Raw genomic sequence first — 18064 nt, 5'->3', positions numbered from 1 at the left:
TTTGAATTTCTCTGCTTGTATCATTTTTGGCGGTCACCAGTGAGCCCAAATACACGAACTCGTCAACCACCTCGATTTCGTCACCGTCAATCTGAACTCGGGGTGGGAGGCTAACGTTGTCTTCCCTAGAACCTCTTCCTCTTATGTATTTCGTCTTCGATGCGTTGATGGCAAGTCCAATCCAGCTAGCTTCAGCCTTCAGTCTGATGCACGTTTCCACCATCGTCTCAAAGTTCCGTCCCATGACGTCGATGTCGAGACTGAACAGCCATTCACAACACTCTCAATTCCCAGTCGAACCGTTCCATACACATTAAACCATGGCAGGTTTTTTCAATCGAATTGACCAGGAATTCGGAACCACGGTAAAAGAAGATTTCAAACAGTACGCAGATATCAACAGAAAACTGAGCAACATGGAAACGCGGAAAGAGTTTTTGCTCAAATGCCGTCGTGCAGGTCTGTCTCCGCCACACATTCAAAACTCCTTCAAGTGCATCTCGGAACTGCTAGTAGAACAGAGCCCCCATTTGAGAAAGCTGGAAAGAGACATTGCGAGGTTCAAGAAGTCCGTTCTGAACACAGAAGTGAAACACACGTTCTTCAAACTCAGGACGTATCAGCAGCAATTCAACGGTCTTCGCAGCAAAATCCAAGAAGTGGTGCCTGAAGGAGTCTCCCGAGAGTTTCTGGGCAAGCAACAGGTGTATAGCGACCGAAACAAAGCGAAAACCGAGTGGAAGATCGAACAAAAGTTTCAAATGTTGCTCAACACACCTCATCAGAGCTTCACTACAACAGAGCCGACGCTGAACAACAAAGCCATTCTAAACGCGACGGCCGTTGCGCTGCCGGGGGAAGTGGAACATCTTCTGAGCCTTGGCTCTAAGTTCGCATTACCGCACAAAAACCTGTCCGAAGTTCCGATATATCATCTCATTGCCGATGTGGAGTCCGTCATCAGGACCAATGACGATACGGCGGTTCAAGAACGAACGCGATGCTCAGTGGCAAACCAGATACAAAACTACCTACATAAGGCTCAACACGGTGGCACCAATGACCCTGTAACGAATTTCTACAGGAATGCAGAGCAGCACACCAGGGAGTTCTTCAAGACCCATCCAGAGATAATTGTCGTAAACTCAGACAAAGGTAACCGAACTGTGGTAATGGAACGGGAGCAATACACGACCATGATGAAGACCCTATTAGAGGACGATCGAACATACCTAAGGTTAGCGAAAGACCCCACAAGCACTTTTCAAAACAAAAACAACACCATTGTAAAACGACTCCAAGATCTACACTTAGAACCAAATCTTGCCTCGAAACTGAAGACCTACAGAGCGGTTTGCCCAAAGATCTACGGACAACCGAAGGCACACAAACCAGGTTTACCATTACGACCTGTCGTGCCCTGTATGACAGCACCATCATACGAACTGTCCAAATATGTGGGCAAAATCCTGCAAAATTCGCTGGTCAGTAAATACAGCATCAAGGATTCGTTTGGGTTCTGTGAATATGTTAACTCTATCGAGCTTCCGGAGGGACATATTCTGGTATCGTTTGACGTGGTGGCACTGTTTACCTCTATCCCAAAAAGTCTTGTCAAGAGGAGCATTTTCCGGCACTGGGACGACATTGGGAAAAACACAGCGATTTGCTTGGACCTGTTTTGGGAAGTTACGGAGTTTTGCATCGATTGCAGCTACTTTGTTTTCGAGGAGCTTACTACCGACAGACGTTTGGCACAGCGATGGGCAACCCACTGTCTCCCATCATTGCAGACTACGTGATGGATGACCTCCTGGACGATGCGGTAGCATCAAGTGTCATCGCGATCCCGTTCCTTAGGAAATATGTCGACGACCTATTCCTAGTCCTTCCCACTGACAAAGTAGCAGAAGTCCAAAATGTTTTCAACCAGCAGGATCAACACATCCAGTTCACGGTTGAGAAGGAGGAAAACAACCGCCTCCCATTTCTGGATATGGTACTCGTTAGAAGAGAGGATCGCACGATCAGGACGGAATAGTATACTAAAACGATTGCTTCCGGTAGGTTCCTAAATTTCCATTCAGGGCACCCAATGTCACTAAAAATTAATGTAGCGTCCAGTTTTGTCAAGCGGGTCATACTTTTCTCTACTAACCTGAGCCTGAAAAAGATAAAATCCATTATTTTTGCACACTTACGGATCAATGATTATCCCGCGAATATCATTAATCGCGTAATAAACAGGGTCAGTGGAAACAGGCAAACAGAAACAGTTATGGAAGTGAGCAGCAATGAAGATACAACAACAACATTCCGCTCACTCACTAATATTAGGGGTTTGTCTCAAACTCTAACGAAAACACTACGGAAGGAATATCCGAATGTAAACATAGCTAGCAGTCAGCACAAAAACATTGGATCCCTCCTACCACGGGTGAAAGATCCAACACCAGTAGATGAACGCAGTAATGTTGTCCAGGGCTCTACAATTTCGAAGCTCTAAAATGAACTCGTGTTTTGTTTCTCTCATACATACGTGTTCGACGCTTCATTTCTATAACGCCTAGCTAGACTATCAGCAAGAAACGAAAATAAAAAAGAAGGACGCTTAGAAGGAAAGGCTGGCTGTGGAACTTCTCGTCGTTGCTTTGCTCATCGCTTTCAATGTAACTAACGTCGATTTTCTAGTTAAACGAACTTCATTATGGCTTTCAATCCCCTTTCACGAACACTCTATCACCACTCTTTCAATTTAAAATGCGTTATGTCCCGTTTTCGATCATTTTTTTTAGATAAATATATGGATGGAAGATAAATTAGAAATATGACGTGTAATCTTCAAGTGTTTTGACGTGAGAAATGCTTTAAATGTGTTATTTCATTTTCCGTCATATACGTCATGAAACCTCTGTTGATGTGTTTCATGAAAGAGAAAACTATCAAACTCGAGCGTTCTTTGGCTCATCCATTTCGACGAAGCTTGAAAGGAAGACCAATGGAGCGACGGGAGAAAGAGAGACAAGCGATTGAACATTTGTTTGTGCACGCCGACTGAGGTTCTAGAATGCTGCGAAGCTGTTCGACTTTAACAGAAAAAGAAAGCCAGCAGTCTCTTCGTCGCATCTATTTGGTCGATTGAAGCTGATATTGTGACGCCCTGATGTTGTCTACAAAATAGATTGTTCTGACTGTAATGCCTGCTATATTGGTATGACCACACAAAAGTTGAAAACACGGTTGTCGAAACACAAGTCTAATCTCAAAAAGCTACAAACACTACAAAGAGCGGGACACACAACGAACGATATAGCAATCCAAGCGATATGGGATACAACCGCTATTGTCAACCATGCAGCCCGAACGGAACACAACTTTAAGTTAGAAGAGACGAAAATAATGGACACAACACACAAATCACACAATCTACCCATCCTGGAGAGCTGCCACATTCACAACACAAAAAAATACAGTCAACAAACGGACGGACACCGACAATCTTCACGTCGCATATGCAGGAGTTCTACATTGGCTGAAAAACAATCGGAATGGGAGAAACTGAAAACCAAAATCAAAACAAACAGTGGATAGCTAAAGTTTATAACACACACACACACACACACACACACACACACGTATTGATCAGCTGAGCTGAAAACCAAAATCAAAACAAACAGTGGATAGCTAAATACACGCAAACACAGGCAATTTACAAGCAAGTTTATAACACACACACACACGTATTGATCAGCTGAGGAATGATCACACAAACACTACGGACTGGGTAGAAAAGCAATGGTGATCATTCTAGTGCCGTGTACTGAATTCCAGAGCGTAGAAATTGGAAAGGGTTTTCGACGGATAAATGAATTCGTACCGTTTGTGTTTGAGTGGGAGTAAGTACACGATAAAATTCAGCGTGAGTGGATACCAAATGCTAACCATATAAAAACATTTTAAAAACAAAAACAGAAACTCTGACCTCGGGACATCTTCAGGTTCCACAGAACCACACTAGACGAGAAAACTGTAAAAATTGGTAAAAATAACAAATTTTGTAAAAATTATTAAAACACATTTTCAAACAACTAAAATGTTAATAAACAATTTTAGAGTCCCTGAAGAAGGTCCCAAACGGACCGAAACGTTGGACAAAAATTAAATAGCAGTATTTTGATTTTGTCGAGACTGAACAGCCCTTCACAACACACATCAATTCCCAGTCGAACCGTTCCATACATGTCGATGTCATCGGCGAAACCAAGAAGCTGGATGGACTTCGTGAAGATCGTGCCACTCGTGTCTATCCCAGCTCTTCTGATCACACCTTCTAACGCGACGTTAAATAGCAGACACGAAAGTCCATCACCTTGCCGTAACTTCCTTCGAGATTCAAGGGTAGTGATCATGAGTAAATTTGATGCGTTTGTTCCAGTTGAAAAACATTCTTATGAATGTATTAACGTTGTTCATGATTTCTGTTTGTTACCCGGTGGGAAAACCTCGATTGCATGTGATATATTGCTCGATTTTTTTCAGTTAGATACGAGTGATGATTTTAGCTTTTGTTTGTTTTGTGATAGTGATTGTGATTGTGTAGTATACAAGGGGGTCAAGGGCCAGGTCTCCGATGCTTTTAGACAACGCTATACCAGTAGACAGGGGGGTCGCATCACAGCATCTTTTCGAGCAGGTTAAATAAGTTCTGTGCTATCCACGAATGTGAAACAGGGCGAGTCACAGTGACATCAACGGTAGGGTAACGTATCGGCAAGACCCCATCTCAACATTAGTGAATTAGCTATCATAAGGGAAGAGACAAGCGAGGGGGGTTTGTGCCGATTCATAGATAGGTAGAGGTGATTAATTCAAATATAAGTAAAATAAAGGGAAACTTAGTAAGACATTACCTGATTGTTTATGATGCCTGACTTTACCGTGATGTTGTTGTTGGCGCTCTTGAGGCTGCCACCCAATCCGCCTAGTCTACACTCATAAAATTCGACACATTTTTATTGGTGAATTTCCATGTAAAATTCCACATGATTATCATGTGTCCACACATAAACAGAATCCACTCAAAAGTACACATGAAATGTATGAGTCAAATTAATAGTATGTATGGTTACACATGAATTTTATGTCTACACATAAGAGGATCGAAGTAGGTCACGCTGGAAAGTTGACACGTTTTTAATTTTGCTGCTGATTTTCATTTGGTGATTTAAACCATTTTAATCATGTTAACAAACTTCCGATTGTAACAAAAATGGTAACGATTGATAATGGTTTAGAGGTCGATATGAATCAAACTGGAGATTGGCATATAAGATTGCAAATTTTTTTTTTTCTAAATGAAGCACCCTTATACTGCAATAATTAAAATTGCTGGGCGCAATAGGTGAATGGAGAAATGAAAATGTAGATCATGAAACATTTAAAAGAAAATCACGCAAATTATTCAATGCTTAAAAATGCATTCCTTTAGTTGCTTAGTCAAGTATACAAAGCCTAACATGCATAGCAAAATCATAAACTCAAAGCTCATCCAGAATACAAAACAACAAACCAACCGGAAATTACAATCAACTTTCATTTTGCTATGCAGGTGTACTACCGATATAGTTCTGCTGCTAATGCACCAGCACAACCATGACAGAGGACTCACTCTGACCTACCGAGGGGAATAATAGATCAGTAATTGATTTTAGATCCTAACGGATCATCCTTCACCCTGCCCGACATTGAGTGCATTTGCAGCGTTGGAAGAAGCCGAATACCACTCACGCTTTCCCTCTCCCTCTTTTTCCGACTTCAATTTATTCGTCCATTAAATTGCAAATTGATTTCCACACCAGACACAACAGCTCCAGTTGCCCCGAGAGACAATTCAGTTTTGTTGATAGGCTATTGTTTAGCGAAGCACGACCCGAACAGCTGGACTTATGATATCGTGAAATGATCGATTAAAGCACGATGCAGTTCTGGTTTGTTAATCAATTCTTTTATAGATTTTTGTGAAATTCAAAGTCAACGAAAAATAGTTTTGAGTTATTGATATTCATTGATTGTACCATTTGCTTGATCAAAATATATCAGCTATAACAACAAAACCCTTCAATCTTCATGAGAAGCTATCATCACAGGTTTTTGACAAGTAAAGCCGGCAAAACTTTCCCCATTACCAAAGTGGCAACCAGCTGTGGCTCCGACAATCTCTAACGATGGCCCCTTTAACCATCGTTGCCTACACGGGTAAGTGCTGCTCCTCCCTATCATTGTAATGCAGAGCAAGCATAAGTTGGAAACACGAATATGATGTTGCCAAAAGTTCCCAAGCGTAAACGCTTTGATAGTTGTTGCTCCAATCTGCGATGACCTGTCCCTGTTCGATTTATAGAATTATTGTAGCAAGCTGATGAAAACTGACTTCCCATAAAAAAAAAGTTCCTTCCTGGCCATATATAGGGGAAATCGGGGTAAGACGAACACGTTAGTATTCAAGAATAAGTTCATTAGCGGTGGATCTATTTTGGTCATATTTTGGCATCTACATCATTGTGTAAATTCAGACATTGATTTTTTTAAGGCATAACTACGTCTTTGTGGACTATACTGGGTGAAAACCAAAAAAATGTGTGGCGAAATAGTGTTAGGTTTTGAACGCTTGAAACTTTGTCATTTACGCCAATCGATGGGAAATTACCATACAAACCTGCTGAAATACATTGTTTTTTCAATTTTCAAAAAAAAAAACTATAGAAAAATTTACAAATGATAATATTATCACTGATTTTATGAAATAAACGGTTTTACAAAACCCAGTCGCCATGATCGAGTACCACTTAGTTGCACATCGTTCTGCTTGAACCTGAAAAGTTATAAACAGCGCTGCTGTCGTGCCGGTGCCTCTGCTCCTTTTTGCTTCGGACGGTGTGGAAAGCACCAAGCAAGAGCAATAGGTAGATTTTCTCCCTCTCTGTGCCGTCGTGCTAAATATTATCGCAGGCGCTGCGACCGGGTGATATCGGTGGCATTGACAACATTTCAATGAGACTACAATATTATTTTTCTCTTGGTTCCCGTTCAAATATTACGAAACGCGAAACATGTTCTTTTTACAAAACAAACGAAATATCGTAAATTAAGAGTGGATGTGACAAAAATCTCATTATCCAATGGTTAAGCCGTCGAACAATCAACTGTTCGTCTTGCCCCGAATACCCCTACCTACTGATGCTGAAGATAAGCAGTGAAACGGATCACAAAGAGTGACGTTGAAAATCAGGAAACTTTCTACCCTCATGGCAAATAGTTCAGAAAGAATTTGGCTCATTTGGCACATGCCCATGCTATGTGGTATACCATAATTCGACAGAAATAGAAGTAAGCATCAGTCGGAGGAAAATGTTGACAGAGCGGGATGGTGTTCATATGCATACGAAATTCAGATGAACATTTCAAAAGATCCTATCTACTTTGATCGGTTCTCTTCATCGGCTTTCTCTTTCGTTAATAACTAAGCTGCAAAAACATGCACTGTTGTGTTGGACGTTTCGAATGCTGTAGCACAAAATCCGTTTCCATTGTAGAGAAATTCGATGAAGAGAATCGATCAAAGCAGATAAGACCTTTTGAAATGTTTATTCAGACATCCGTAGTCCTTAGGGAAGTGAGAAATAGTATACAAATAGAAAAGGTCGATACCACTGGAACGTAGGTATGAGACTTCGTTGTGGAGGATTAAAAGTTTCGTTAGGATTATCTATACCATCAATGTGTTATGAAAGATGTGTGTTTGCATTTTTGTTTATAGGCAATGTAAATCAGTTATGATATGAGGCTAACTAACGTGAGTGTGAACAAATTGCAACAGAAAATGATAACAAAATAATTATTACGTATCATGTTGTTATTCTCAATGAAAACCATTAAAACCATCGAACGTTATTCGCTGTCTCCGCTCCTGTCAGTATATCTGACAAGGGTAATAAATCTAATAATCCCATAATAGACATTTTTGTGTATTCATGTGAATGCCTCTATAGCTACGGTTCAACGCCTTATTGGGCCCCGCCCCCCGTCCCAATCATTGAGCATATCATTCACTTGTTGCTGGAGGCATGCGAACAAAATAAAACATCAAAAATCTCAAACGAGAAACAGCACACAAAAACAAGAGTGGGCAAAAAGTTACTTGTGCTTTCCATTCATAAAGCTTCGAGCATGCTCCACAATCAAACGGGAACTGTTGGCGGCATATTCGGCAAACCAGACGGAACAGACTCGACCGAGTCTGGATCCAGTAGAATGTTTGTGGAATTCATTCAACAATTCAACCCGATGTCATAACCCAAGGCTGACACATCGACTAAACAACGGTCGACTTCTTCCTATCATTCCAGTCTTATGATACCAACTAGCTCGTGCAATGCGGAGGGGAATAGTGGCACAGAAAGCTCTCGCTATATCGTACGTCACTACCATAGATACCGATTTTATTTATGAAAAATAATTTTCATAAATAAACTTCTGGCACGAAATGCCTGGGATGTCACTTCGTTCAAGTTTTGCGAGTCAACTTTTCGCTAGTCTTCGGACGGATCTTAATCGGTGCAGACCCGTGTTGGACGCGGTCGTCACTTATCAAAAATTTTAAAAAATCATCTAAAACTTACTTAAAGCGCTGTAACTATTGTGATATTAGTTAGATTTGCGGGAAATATATCAGATCATCGTTAGATTTGTTGAAAATAGCAAGTTTTAGGTATGCGAACAATGTTACGTAATAAACCGAAAGTGAAAAGTGTTTGAAAAAGCTATTAAATATGATAAAAATTATTTAAAGTGAGTGCCAAAGTTAAGCAAATGATAATTTCTACGGAGTGCAGTAACAAATTGTTAAAAAAATGTGATATTGGAATCATAGTGCGGATATACCCTGCAGCTCCAAGGATTACCACATATTTTGGATTATTTCTTCGCCTATCTGTGGATTACCCGTTTTTGGATACTTTTGAAAGAAAACCACTCAACAGTTTGGGATAATATCACCAAAAATAGTGGAAAAACCGAAATTTTCACAAAATTTTCCATTTTACAAGATGGCTGCCAAGTGAAACTAAATCGCAAAAAGAGGTTCTAACCTTCAGCGAGGAGCACGAATCGATTCATTTATTTTTATAAACATGATTGACAAACTACGCTTTACCTGCTGGTACCTATCAGTTCGCGTGCAGAAAACAGGCCCAATATAAACTAAGCAGCACATCGTGCACGTGCACGAATCATAAATAAATGGGCAATTGAGAAAAAATATATAGCTTTTAACATTTATGCCACCGAGGAGGCGTATAAAACTGGCTGTTGATTTGTTTGTTTGTTCGAATTGAACGAAATGTATATATATATATATACCTTCCCAGTTAGCTTTAGCATGGCATGACTGACGTATTTTCTAATGCAGAAACCGATTGATGCGTCAAATATTTTGACAGAAAAAAGACACAATGAATGGGCGGGACAGGTGGGACATGTCCTACGCACAAAAATACCGGGGTGGGACCAGGCATGGAAAATCATTTGCATTCATTTCGTGCATTCATATACATTCATTTGCCTCTAACTTTTTTCTTGAACAGCATTCCGCAAAATGATGTATGGAACTTTTGTATGTTTTGTTATTAACTACAACTTTTGTTAAAAAATCAAATCCGTTTCTCTTATGCATGACACACCAGAGCGAACAGAAGCCACTACTGTTTTTCAGTGAATGTATTTTACATTCACTGAAAAACAGTAACAAGTTCTGTCCGCTCTAGGTCGTGATGGATAAGAGATACAGATATGAGTTATGACCAAAAGTTGTCGCTAATAACAAAACGTACAAAAGTTCTATATATTATTTTGCGGAATGCTGTTGATGAAAAAAGTTAGAGGCAAATGAATGTAAATGAGTGTATGAAATGAATGCAAATGATTTTCCATGCCTGGGTGGGACAGTCAAAGCTATCCCACCCACGATTTTTGAGAGAACATAGTTAAAAACATCCCATGATAAATTCTTACCCTTCTTACTAGTAGAAATTCCAACTAAGTGCTCACACGATAAGAAAAAATAGATTAATTTTCATGTGGTTTAAGGTAACGCATGATGGATTTTGGCCCTAAGTGGCTAGAAAATGGGACCGAGGGTTCCCGAAATATAACCGGATGTGGACAGTACATAGTCCTATGCTCTGATTATGACTACCATTGAACTGGTTTTTAAATTCTCATGTCATTTGATATGTCACTTAATGTGAGTTTTATTCATTTCAGGCCGTATTTAGTTTCATGACATTTACAAACCCGAAAATTTTCCAGCCATGCATTTCCGGAACCAGTACAAATGATTCATTGAGTAATTTCACTGGTTTGGATCAATCACAGAGTAGCAACGATTGATATGTGCAGTCAATCTAAGCTAAGCTAAAAGCCGAGAAACCTATCATATGAATTTAGTCTGCATTGGGATTCTTATTGAGAGATAAACTTGATGAACATAGTCTAATTGACGAACATGTGTATTGCGACGCGTTGCGATGGTATTGAAGTTCATAAGCCCATAATAGTGCTGTTTAAAATGGTGTGGTGGCTAAACATGGCATAAACAATACAATTAACCGATGGAAGTCGCTTCTGCCAATAATAACATGAAGGTGATTCCATGAAAAGTCCACAAATGGCCGTCATAATGGTTGATATGCCCTATCATTTCAAGTTTTTCTAAGCAAAAATCTCGCAAATTTTTGCAACAATGTTCATGAAATCGGAACTCCTTGTTTGCTGCTTAATCAAGCTTACTTTTCGTCGGGTAACGAACTTTTCAGTCTCGGAGCACTTAATTTTACATGACATGTTTGTTTACATATCATCCTTTATGCCAAAGATGGATTCCGTATCCAGAGTATTTCTAAAATTTAAGATTTACTGGAAAAAAAAATCCTTGACTACCACGATCAGGGTCCAACAAAGTCACTTTCAATCGAAAATCGTCAAGCGACGACGAAGCTGTTAACCATCACATTCAATTAAAAGTCATTCGTCTTCCACTTCAACAACAACAGAACCACTTTCGATCAGTTTTCATGCGTGTTCATTTTGTCTTTCATTGTCAAATGAACTTTCTTGCGCAAGCTGTTAGATTCAAATTCGCGCAGTTTTTCTGAATTTTATTTGATTGCTCACTCGGTTCATTTTTATCGAGATGACGTCTAGAGGCCTAAAATCGATGACCGACGCCATTTTGAAATCCAAGATGGCAGCTTCCGATTTCAGAAAGAGTGGGAAATACTATCAAATACCCATGAATATGGGTATTTTTGGAATCGAGATGACGCCTAGAGGTCGGAAATCGATGGCCAACGCCATTTTGAAATCCAAGATGACGGCTTCAGATTTTATAAAAAGTGGGAAATACTGTCAACTACCCATCAATATGGGTATTTTTGGAATCGGTATCCGAAAGCCATTATGAAGTCCAACATAACGGCTTCCGACTAAGAAAAAGTGGGAAATTCTATCAACTACCCATCAATATGTTTTTTTTTTTTTAGAATCTGAATAACGTCTAGAAGCCGGAAATCGGTACCCGAAACCATTTTGAATTCTCGGCTTTTGCTTTCAGAAAACGTGTCAAATACCTTAAAATATGGGTATTTTAGGAACTTGGATGACACGTAGTTGCCGTAAACCGATGTCAGACTCCATGAAATCCAAGATGGCGACTTTTGGTTTCAGAAAAAGTAGGAAATACTGTAAAATTCGTATCAATATGCACACTTAGAAATACCTAATTTTACACGTGACGGAATCCATCTTTGACATAAAGGATAAGACGTAAACAAACAGCGAAAAATACGTTTAATTGAGTTCGATTTCGCGTCTATTATGACTCAATTTTATGTCAAAATTGACGCTCGTATATGTCAGTCTCAGAGCACCTAAATTTACATGATTTTTTCTAAGTGTGTGGGTATTTTTGAAATCCCAGTAACGTTTAACAGCCAGAAACCGATGTCCGACGCAATTTTAAAATCTAAGATGGCGTTTTTGGTTCAGAAAAAGTGTGAAACTCTAATCAATGTGGGTATTTTTGGAATCGGGGTGACATCTAGAAGTCGCAAATCTATGCCCGACTTCGTCTTGAAATTCAAGATGCTGGCTTCCGATTTCAGAAGAAGTCTCAAATACCCTACGAATGCCGTCGAATATCGATTTTTAGCATCTACGTGTCGTCCCTGGTCCCAATAACCCAGATCTTAGGGTATTTGACACTTTTTGTGAATCCTAATGGCCGCATCTACGCGTCGTCCCCGTTCCGAAAATACCCATATCTTAGAGTATTTCACACCCATATTGTAGGGTATTTGAGACTTTTCCTGAGCCTGATGGCCGCCATATTGGACTCCAGAATGACCTCTTTATTATTATTTTCATTTAATATAAAATAACAATTTATTACTTCATATAATCCGGATCAGTCTTGTAAGCGGTCACGGTAGTCGACACATTTTCTGTGATAATTGACTGCCTTTGCCTCCGACACTTGCAAAACAAGCTATCATAGTACAGTACCAAACTAAAAAGTCATATGACAGGCTCTGTCGTACGACACTGTTGCCGAAGACCGTCACGAATGTATGTATTTTAGTTTTTCTCATAATAAGAGCTGCTGATGGTGTGCTTGTGTGAATTCTGAAAATAGCAAGCAATGATGTCCTAGTTATAATATTTCTGATCAGAAATGATTTGATTTACACCAAATCGAGGAATTACAACGAAATCACACATGTCATATGATAGCTATTTTGATAATTTTCTTTTAGCTCGAACAGGCATGGAAAATCATTTGCATTCATTTCGTGCATTCATTTACATTCATTTACCCCTTACTTTTTTCATCAACAGAATTCCGCAAAATGGTGTATGGAGCTTTTGTAGGTTTTGTTATTAGCTACAACTTTTGTTAACAACTCTAATCCGTATCTCTTATGTATGACGAACCAGAGCGAACAATATCCACTACTGTTTTTCAGTGAATGTATTTTACATTCACTGAAAAACAGTAACAAGTTCTGCCCGCTATAATTCGTGATGTATAAGAGATACAGATTTGAGTTATGGGCAAAAGTTGTAGCTAATAACAAAACCTACTAAAGCTCCATACATCATTTTGTGGAATGCTGTTGATGAAAAAAGTTAGAGGCAAATGAATGTAAATGATTGCATGAAATGAATGTAAATGATTTTCCATGCCTGAGCTCGAATGTTATTCTACCGCTCGTGTTGTGTGAGAGAGACGACGGTAGAGCATGAGTGTTCGAATACAAACAGACTGTCACGCACGACAACGAAGCGAGTGTAGTAAAAAACGACAACTGTTTCAACCCCTGATCCGGATGCCATCCCTATCGGCAACCGATATTGTGCGGATACTATGCAGATACGATATGTTGATGCCTGAAGACGCGACGCGTGGCTAGTCGAATAAGCCCCGAATAGAAGTGAAAGTGGAAAAAAAAACGAAGGAAGCAGTTTTCGAGTAATTCATTACATCAATTGAAACAATGATGAACTTGACGAACGAAACAAGCGATAACCAAGCCATGTTTGACAGGAGGAATGTTCATCGTGACTCGATAACAAGAAAATGAAGCGATTCTGAAGAGTTCATTTTCTTTTCTTTTTTCGAAAATGCATAACCCTGACCACGATATACAATATTGACGATTTTTCGCGACATTTATGTTAAATTTACGTGAAATATCTTGTAAAATTATGCCAAATCTTGTGTTAGTAATATGTGAGGTAAAAGTCATAATTCCGATTTATTTAATTGTTAAGAATACTTTAAAAATGAAAACTAAAGAAATGTCGTGTCAAAGCGTCGGGTTGGCAGCACCCTCTAAGCCGCCTGAAGCTATCATCAGACTTCCTCTTCAAATTCTCTTTGGGATTCTACTCAGAACTACCATGAAATACTTCCCAGAACGCTCTGAGAGGATTCCATCTTTAGAAATTCCTCAGAATTGTTGAATTCCATTCAAAGTCATTTGAAAGTGTAATAGAAAATTCAACAAATTATCAGAATCACGATTTCTTAAACCTGAGATTGAAGGCCTCAATCGCGATTTTAGGGGTTTTTTGGGGATCACAATCGTCAATCGTGATTTTCTCCTTAAAACAGGTATATATATAACCTGTAAAGGTTGCACACAAACGCTGCCATTAGGCCATTTTTTGAGTCAAATTTTTAAAAATTTCACCCATTGAACCTAAGAGTGAATATAATCATAGTAGGCATTGGTTGTCAGGATAAGTTCATTTGTTTACATTCATGGCTTCATCATGCACGTCGCAATTCGATTCTGCACGCTCGAAACAAAAATCTCGGTCTATCCACTCCTAGCAGATTTTGATAAGAACCTGGGCAAGAATTTTATACCTCGGTTGGCCAGAAGAGAGCCTGGAAGAATTTAAAGTAAAAAAAAGTCGAAGTTCCTCAAAAAGTTGCTTCCCACATAACATTGCAAGGTTTAACAAGGTTTTAAAGCATTCTACAAAGCTAAATCATGCTCTACAGAACCCTCATAAGTCCCGAATTTGGGGTACCGTTAGTACTCCAATTTTACCCTATAACTTCATCCACTTGAGAGTTAAAAAGTTTTCATCTTATACAAAGTTTCTTCAATTAGCTTCATCTACAATGTTTCCATACCTGTTCATCAATTTGAACAAAGAATAAAAAAGTTATTTTTTATCTGAGTGTTTATTCCTCTTAAAGAAAATTTCTCACTACTCAAATAAAGTACTCAAAAAATAAAGAAACATTATAAAAGGCATCAATCATTCCATAAATTCTGGATTCATATCTGACGAATCAGTAGATTGCTTGATTTAGCTAGCTAAAACTGATTTATTTCGTCCACGATATTTTTCTCAGGAAGCTTTTATAAATATCTAATAGAATGATCAAGCCTATGGTAAAATTTTTAATTAAACTAAGCAATTTTTCTCTCAACATAGTTCAGCATTTGGTCCAAGAACAAGTCCAACCAAAATTGAGAAAGCAACCTTTCTAACGGTATGAAGAGATCAAGTAATAATCAGAAATCTAGATACATTACTTTGAAAAAAAAATCGACTTCATTTTCACTTTGGGTTCCGATAAACAAATGTAGCTACATCTTTGGCTAATGCGGCTTTTCAAACAAACAATGATTGCATTAACAAAATTCACTTGATAAGCTAGCAACATAAAACATAGTCTGTCAATTTAGAATATGTTGAACCAGTAAACAGCCTCATCCATCAAAAGAAAATTCTGCTTGCTGAAATAAATAGCCTGAACTTACTTTTGTATAAAGAACGCGAAAACCTACCACCAAATTTGCAAGTTATCCATATGTCGCATGACTAGGCTTCTAAAAGACAAAACAAAGGTACATAGCTACCTGCTACCGTATATACATCCCTATTAATTAAAAAAAAACATGCTTTCACCTACTGTTTATCCTACCGATCTCAGCAATGAATGGGAAAACTTTTTCGTGCTATTTACGGAGCAAACTCAAACAGAAGCAGTGGTTTGATTCCAAACACACAGACGGCACGAAACAAATACAAAATGCATAAAGCTTCAACAGGTGTCTGATTTTATTTATTTTGCCATAGGCGCTGTGGGGTTGCATATTATTTGATGGAGTCTAGCTGATAATACTCAATGGCACAGAAACTGTTTAGTTGTATGATTCAATCGTGCTATTTTGTTGCACGGACTAACAGGTGGCAATTAAAGGTGTAAACACAAGAGATTTCCAGTGGAATCTAGTGTTTTATTCATACTAGAATAGGATAGTCAATATTTTTGTTAAAATTGCATTTTCAAAATTCGTGCAGGTACAAAAGGATGACTGTTAAAATCGACTAATACGGTTTCACAGAGGGAAGAGAAAGGAACACATAGAACTTTTTGTCGAAGCACTTGTGTTTTTTAACCATTCCAAACGAAACAAAAGGAAGATCTGTTCTAGGGTGTATTTTTTTGGATTTCCAAACACCTAATTGCTGCAACGACTTCAACCCACATTTGGCAACTGTATTAGTCGAGCAATACTGTCACCTAACTGTAGAATATTTTCATTCATGTGCTTTCCACATTTCAGTGTCATGATCCAATACGACAAACAGTGCAGTTACTCTGCATCGAACTACGGCTCTTAGGAACCGGAATCCAGAATTAGTGTGTCAGTTAAGAGTTTCCGATCATGTAAAATCCACCTTCTATCGATCATAGTTAAGAGTAAGATTTATCATCGAAAATAAATCAGGTAGCAATGGTCAGAGTAGTAGTAGTTCCCGCTAAATAGAAACCTGTCATTATGATTAGATTGAAGATGGATTTTATTCGGAAACTCTAAGCCGTCACTTGAACATGCACACAAAGCAAATGGCCTCGGAAACCTCTGTATATGGTGATAAAAACGAAACGGTTTTGAAATGGTGTCTTTGAAATAGCTCCGGTACCGATACCTTTCTGATTCATAGTCTAGATAATTTCCAATTTCTAACAACCATTTTTATGCACTGAAAATATAGTCCTGCGGGTGGAAACTTCCAAGCAGCTGATATTTTGGATTTTTGTCAGTGCATTTTGCCAATGTTTTTTTAGGTTATCTATGAATAAGCTAACTAATAATGATTTTGGCCAGCTGGCACTTTTTTCCGTCAGCGGTTTGAAAAGTGTTTGAAATTGGAATCAGTTTACTGATAACATTTTTGAAGATTTCAGAACTTTTTTTTTATAATGCAACTGGAAAAGTATCTTGTTCTTAGTGTTGAGACTATGTGTGCTTTACTATATCGCCACCGCACATATAGTCATTTTAAGATAACTGCACACAACCTCAACATCTAAAACATGAAAAAAGTAATAACCCTAACCAAGGTTTCAATCAAACTGATATCCGGAACATGAATCAGAGCGGTATTACGTTATATCCTATTTTCTCCCCCGTTTCTCCTCGTAGAACCTAGACCGCGGCGCACTTGAAAGGAGATAATAACAGTAAATAAATTACACCAGTTTTTCGCACCATTCCACGCACAACTCCACGGTGAGGGTGGATAAAAAATGGAAGGAGGCAGTGGAAGTAGCAACTCGGATCCCCGGTTCGAGTTCCTTGGTTCGTTTGTACAGAAAACGCTTAAATTGAAGCCGGAAAAATGGCACCGTTTAGTCACACTGTAAGCGATTCACATAAACGCTATCTCTCATTGCTTATTCCCATATATGCGATCCTAATGTACGTTGATTGAATGCTTCCTTTCCTCCCGATTCCAGAGAAGAGCACAAAGCAGTATTGAAGGAGTTTTTCGATAATCCAGCATCGTTAGTTTTGATTATTATACTTACCCCATCGGCACAGTTGATTCCGTTAGTAAGTTTTCCTATTCAACAGTTGAAGAATAAAGGTAAGTGATCATATAGATAGCGAGTTGGCGGAAACTTTCGATTTGCTCAACCATTCCTAATTGCAGGAGTTTATTTTGTTAAGAAAAATGCAATAGAAGTACCCCGCGAGGGTTGCAAGGATTGTCTAGTGGTAGGTGATTTAGCGACTCGCACCATCGATCAGCTGTCATGTCTCGTAGACGAGATCTTCGTACCACTGCTGTCGAACTCAGACAACCACCATGGGTGGCCAGAAATGGTCGCACAAGACGTACAAAAGCAGGTTCACAGCCTGAAAAGCACCGTCTATCAAGTTCAGGGTCAAGTTAGTGGACAGACCGTTCTACCAATGCCCGTCGGAGTTGATAAATGTGTGCAGACCGCAAAAGAACTAGTGGTCAACGCAGAATGTTCGATCAATCTCTATCTGAAGAGTGCGATCGAAGGTGTAGTTATCAAGTGGGCCACCCAGGTGAACGACGTAATGCTCGAGACCAGTGCGAATGCATTCACCGGTGGACAGAACCCGGTACCTTCTGCTGGTGAGAAAGAACGCTGAGCGAAAGT

General features: G+C 39.1%; 2 protein-coding genes across 2 annotated transcripts in view; both read left to right on the top strand.

Annotated features, from left to right (window-relative positions):
- Window positions 1–320: 320 nt before the first annotated feature.
- Window positions 321–2041, top strand: LOC135701953 (uncharacterized). Its single transcript, XM_065222902.1, has 2 exons — window positions 321–1749; window positions 1794–2041. The coding sequence occupies exons 1-2, from the start codon at window positions 321–323 to the stop codon at window positions 2039–2041; spliced, it is 1677 nt and encodes a 558-aa protein (XP_065078974.1).
- A 6578-nt stretch (window positions 2042–8619) lies between these two features.
- The window catches only part of Dhc93AB (Dynein heavy chain at 93AB), a 47526-nt gene continuing 38081 nt past the window's right edge, over window positions 8620–18064 (top strand). Inside the window, exons 1-4 of the mRNA XM_065222877.1 lie at window positions 8620–8767; window positions 17073–17289; window positions 17387–17517; window positions 17584–18039. Of these exons, the coding sequence (XP_065078949.1) occupies window positions 17177–17289; window positions 17387–17517; window positions 17584–18039 (700 nt within the window). The 5' untranslated portion in view covers window positions 8620–8767; window positions 17073–17176. The remainder of the gene's footprint in view (window positions 8768–17072; window positions 17290–17386; window positions 17518–17583; window positions 18040–18064) is intronic.

This window comes from Ochlerotatus camptorhynchus, unplaced genomic scaffold, assembly GCF_037179485.1.
Source record: "Ochlerotatus camptorhynchus isolate MF236.1 unplaced genomic scaffold, CSIRO-AGI_Acam_v1.1 ptg000180l, whole genome shotgun sequence".
Taxonomy (NCBI): domain Eukaryota; kingdom Metazoa; phylum Arthropoda; class Insecta; order Diptera; family Culicidae; genus Ochlerotatus; species Ochlerotatus camptorhynchus.
This window is presented reverse-complemented; position numbering and strand designations above follow the sequence as displayed.

What these genes read in the sequence shown, in the direction of transcription:
- LOC135701953 (XM_065222902.1), top strand. Translation starts at nt 321, where the DNA reads ATGGCAGGTTTTTTCAATCGAATTGACCAGGAATTCGGAACCACGGTA. An exon ending in GGAGCTTACTACCGACAGAC is followed by an intron (nt 1,750 to 1,793) that starts GTTTGGCACAGC and finishes CCATCATTGCAG; the next exon opens with ACTACGTGATGGATGACCTC.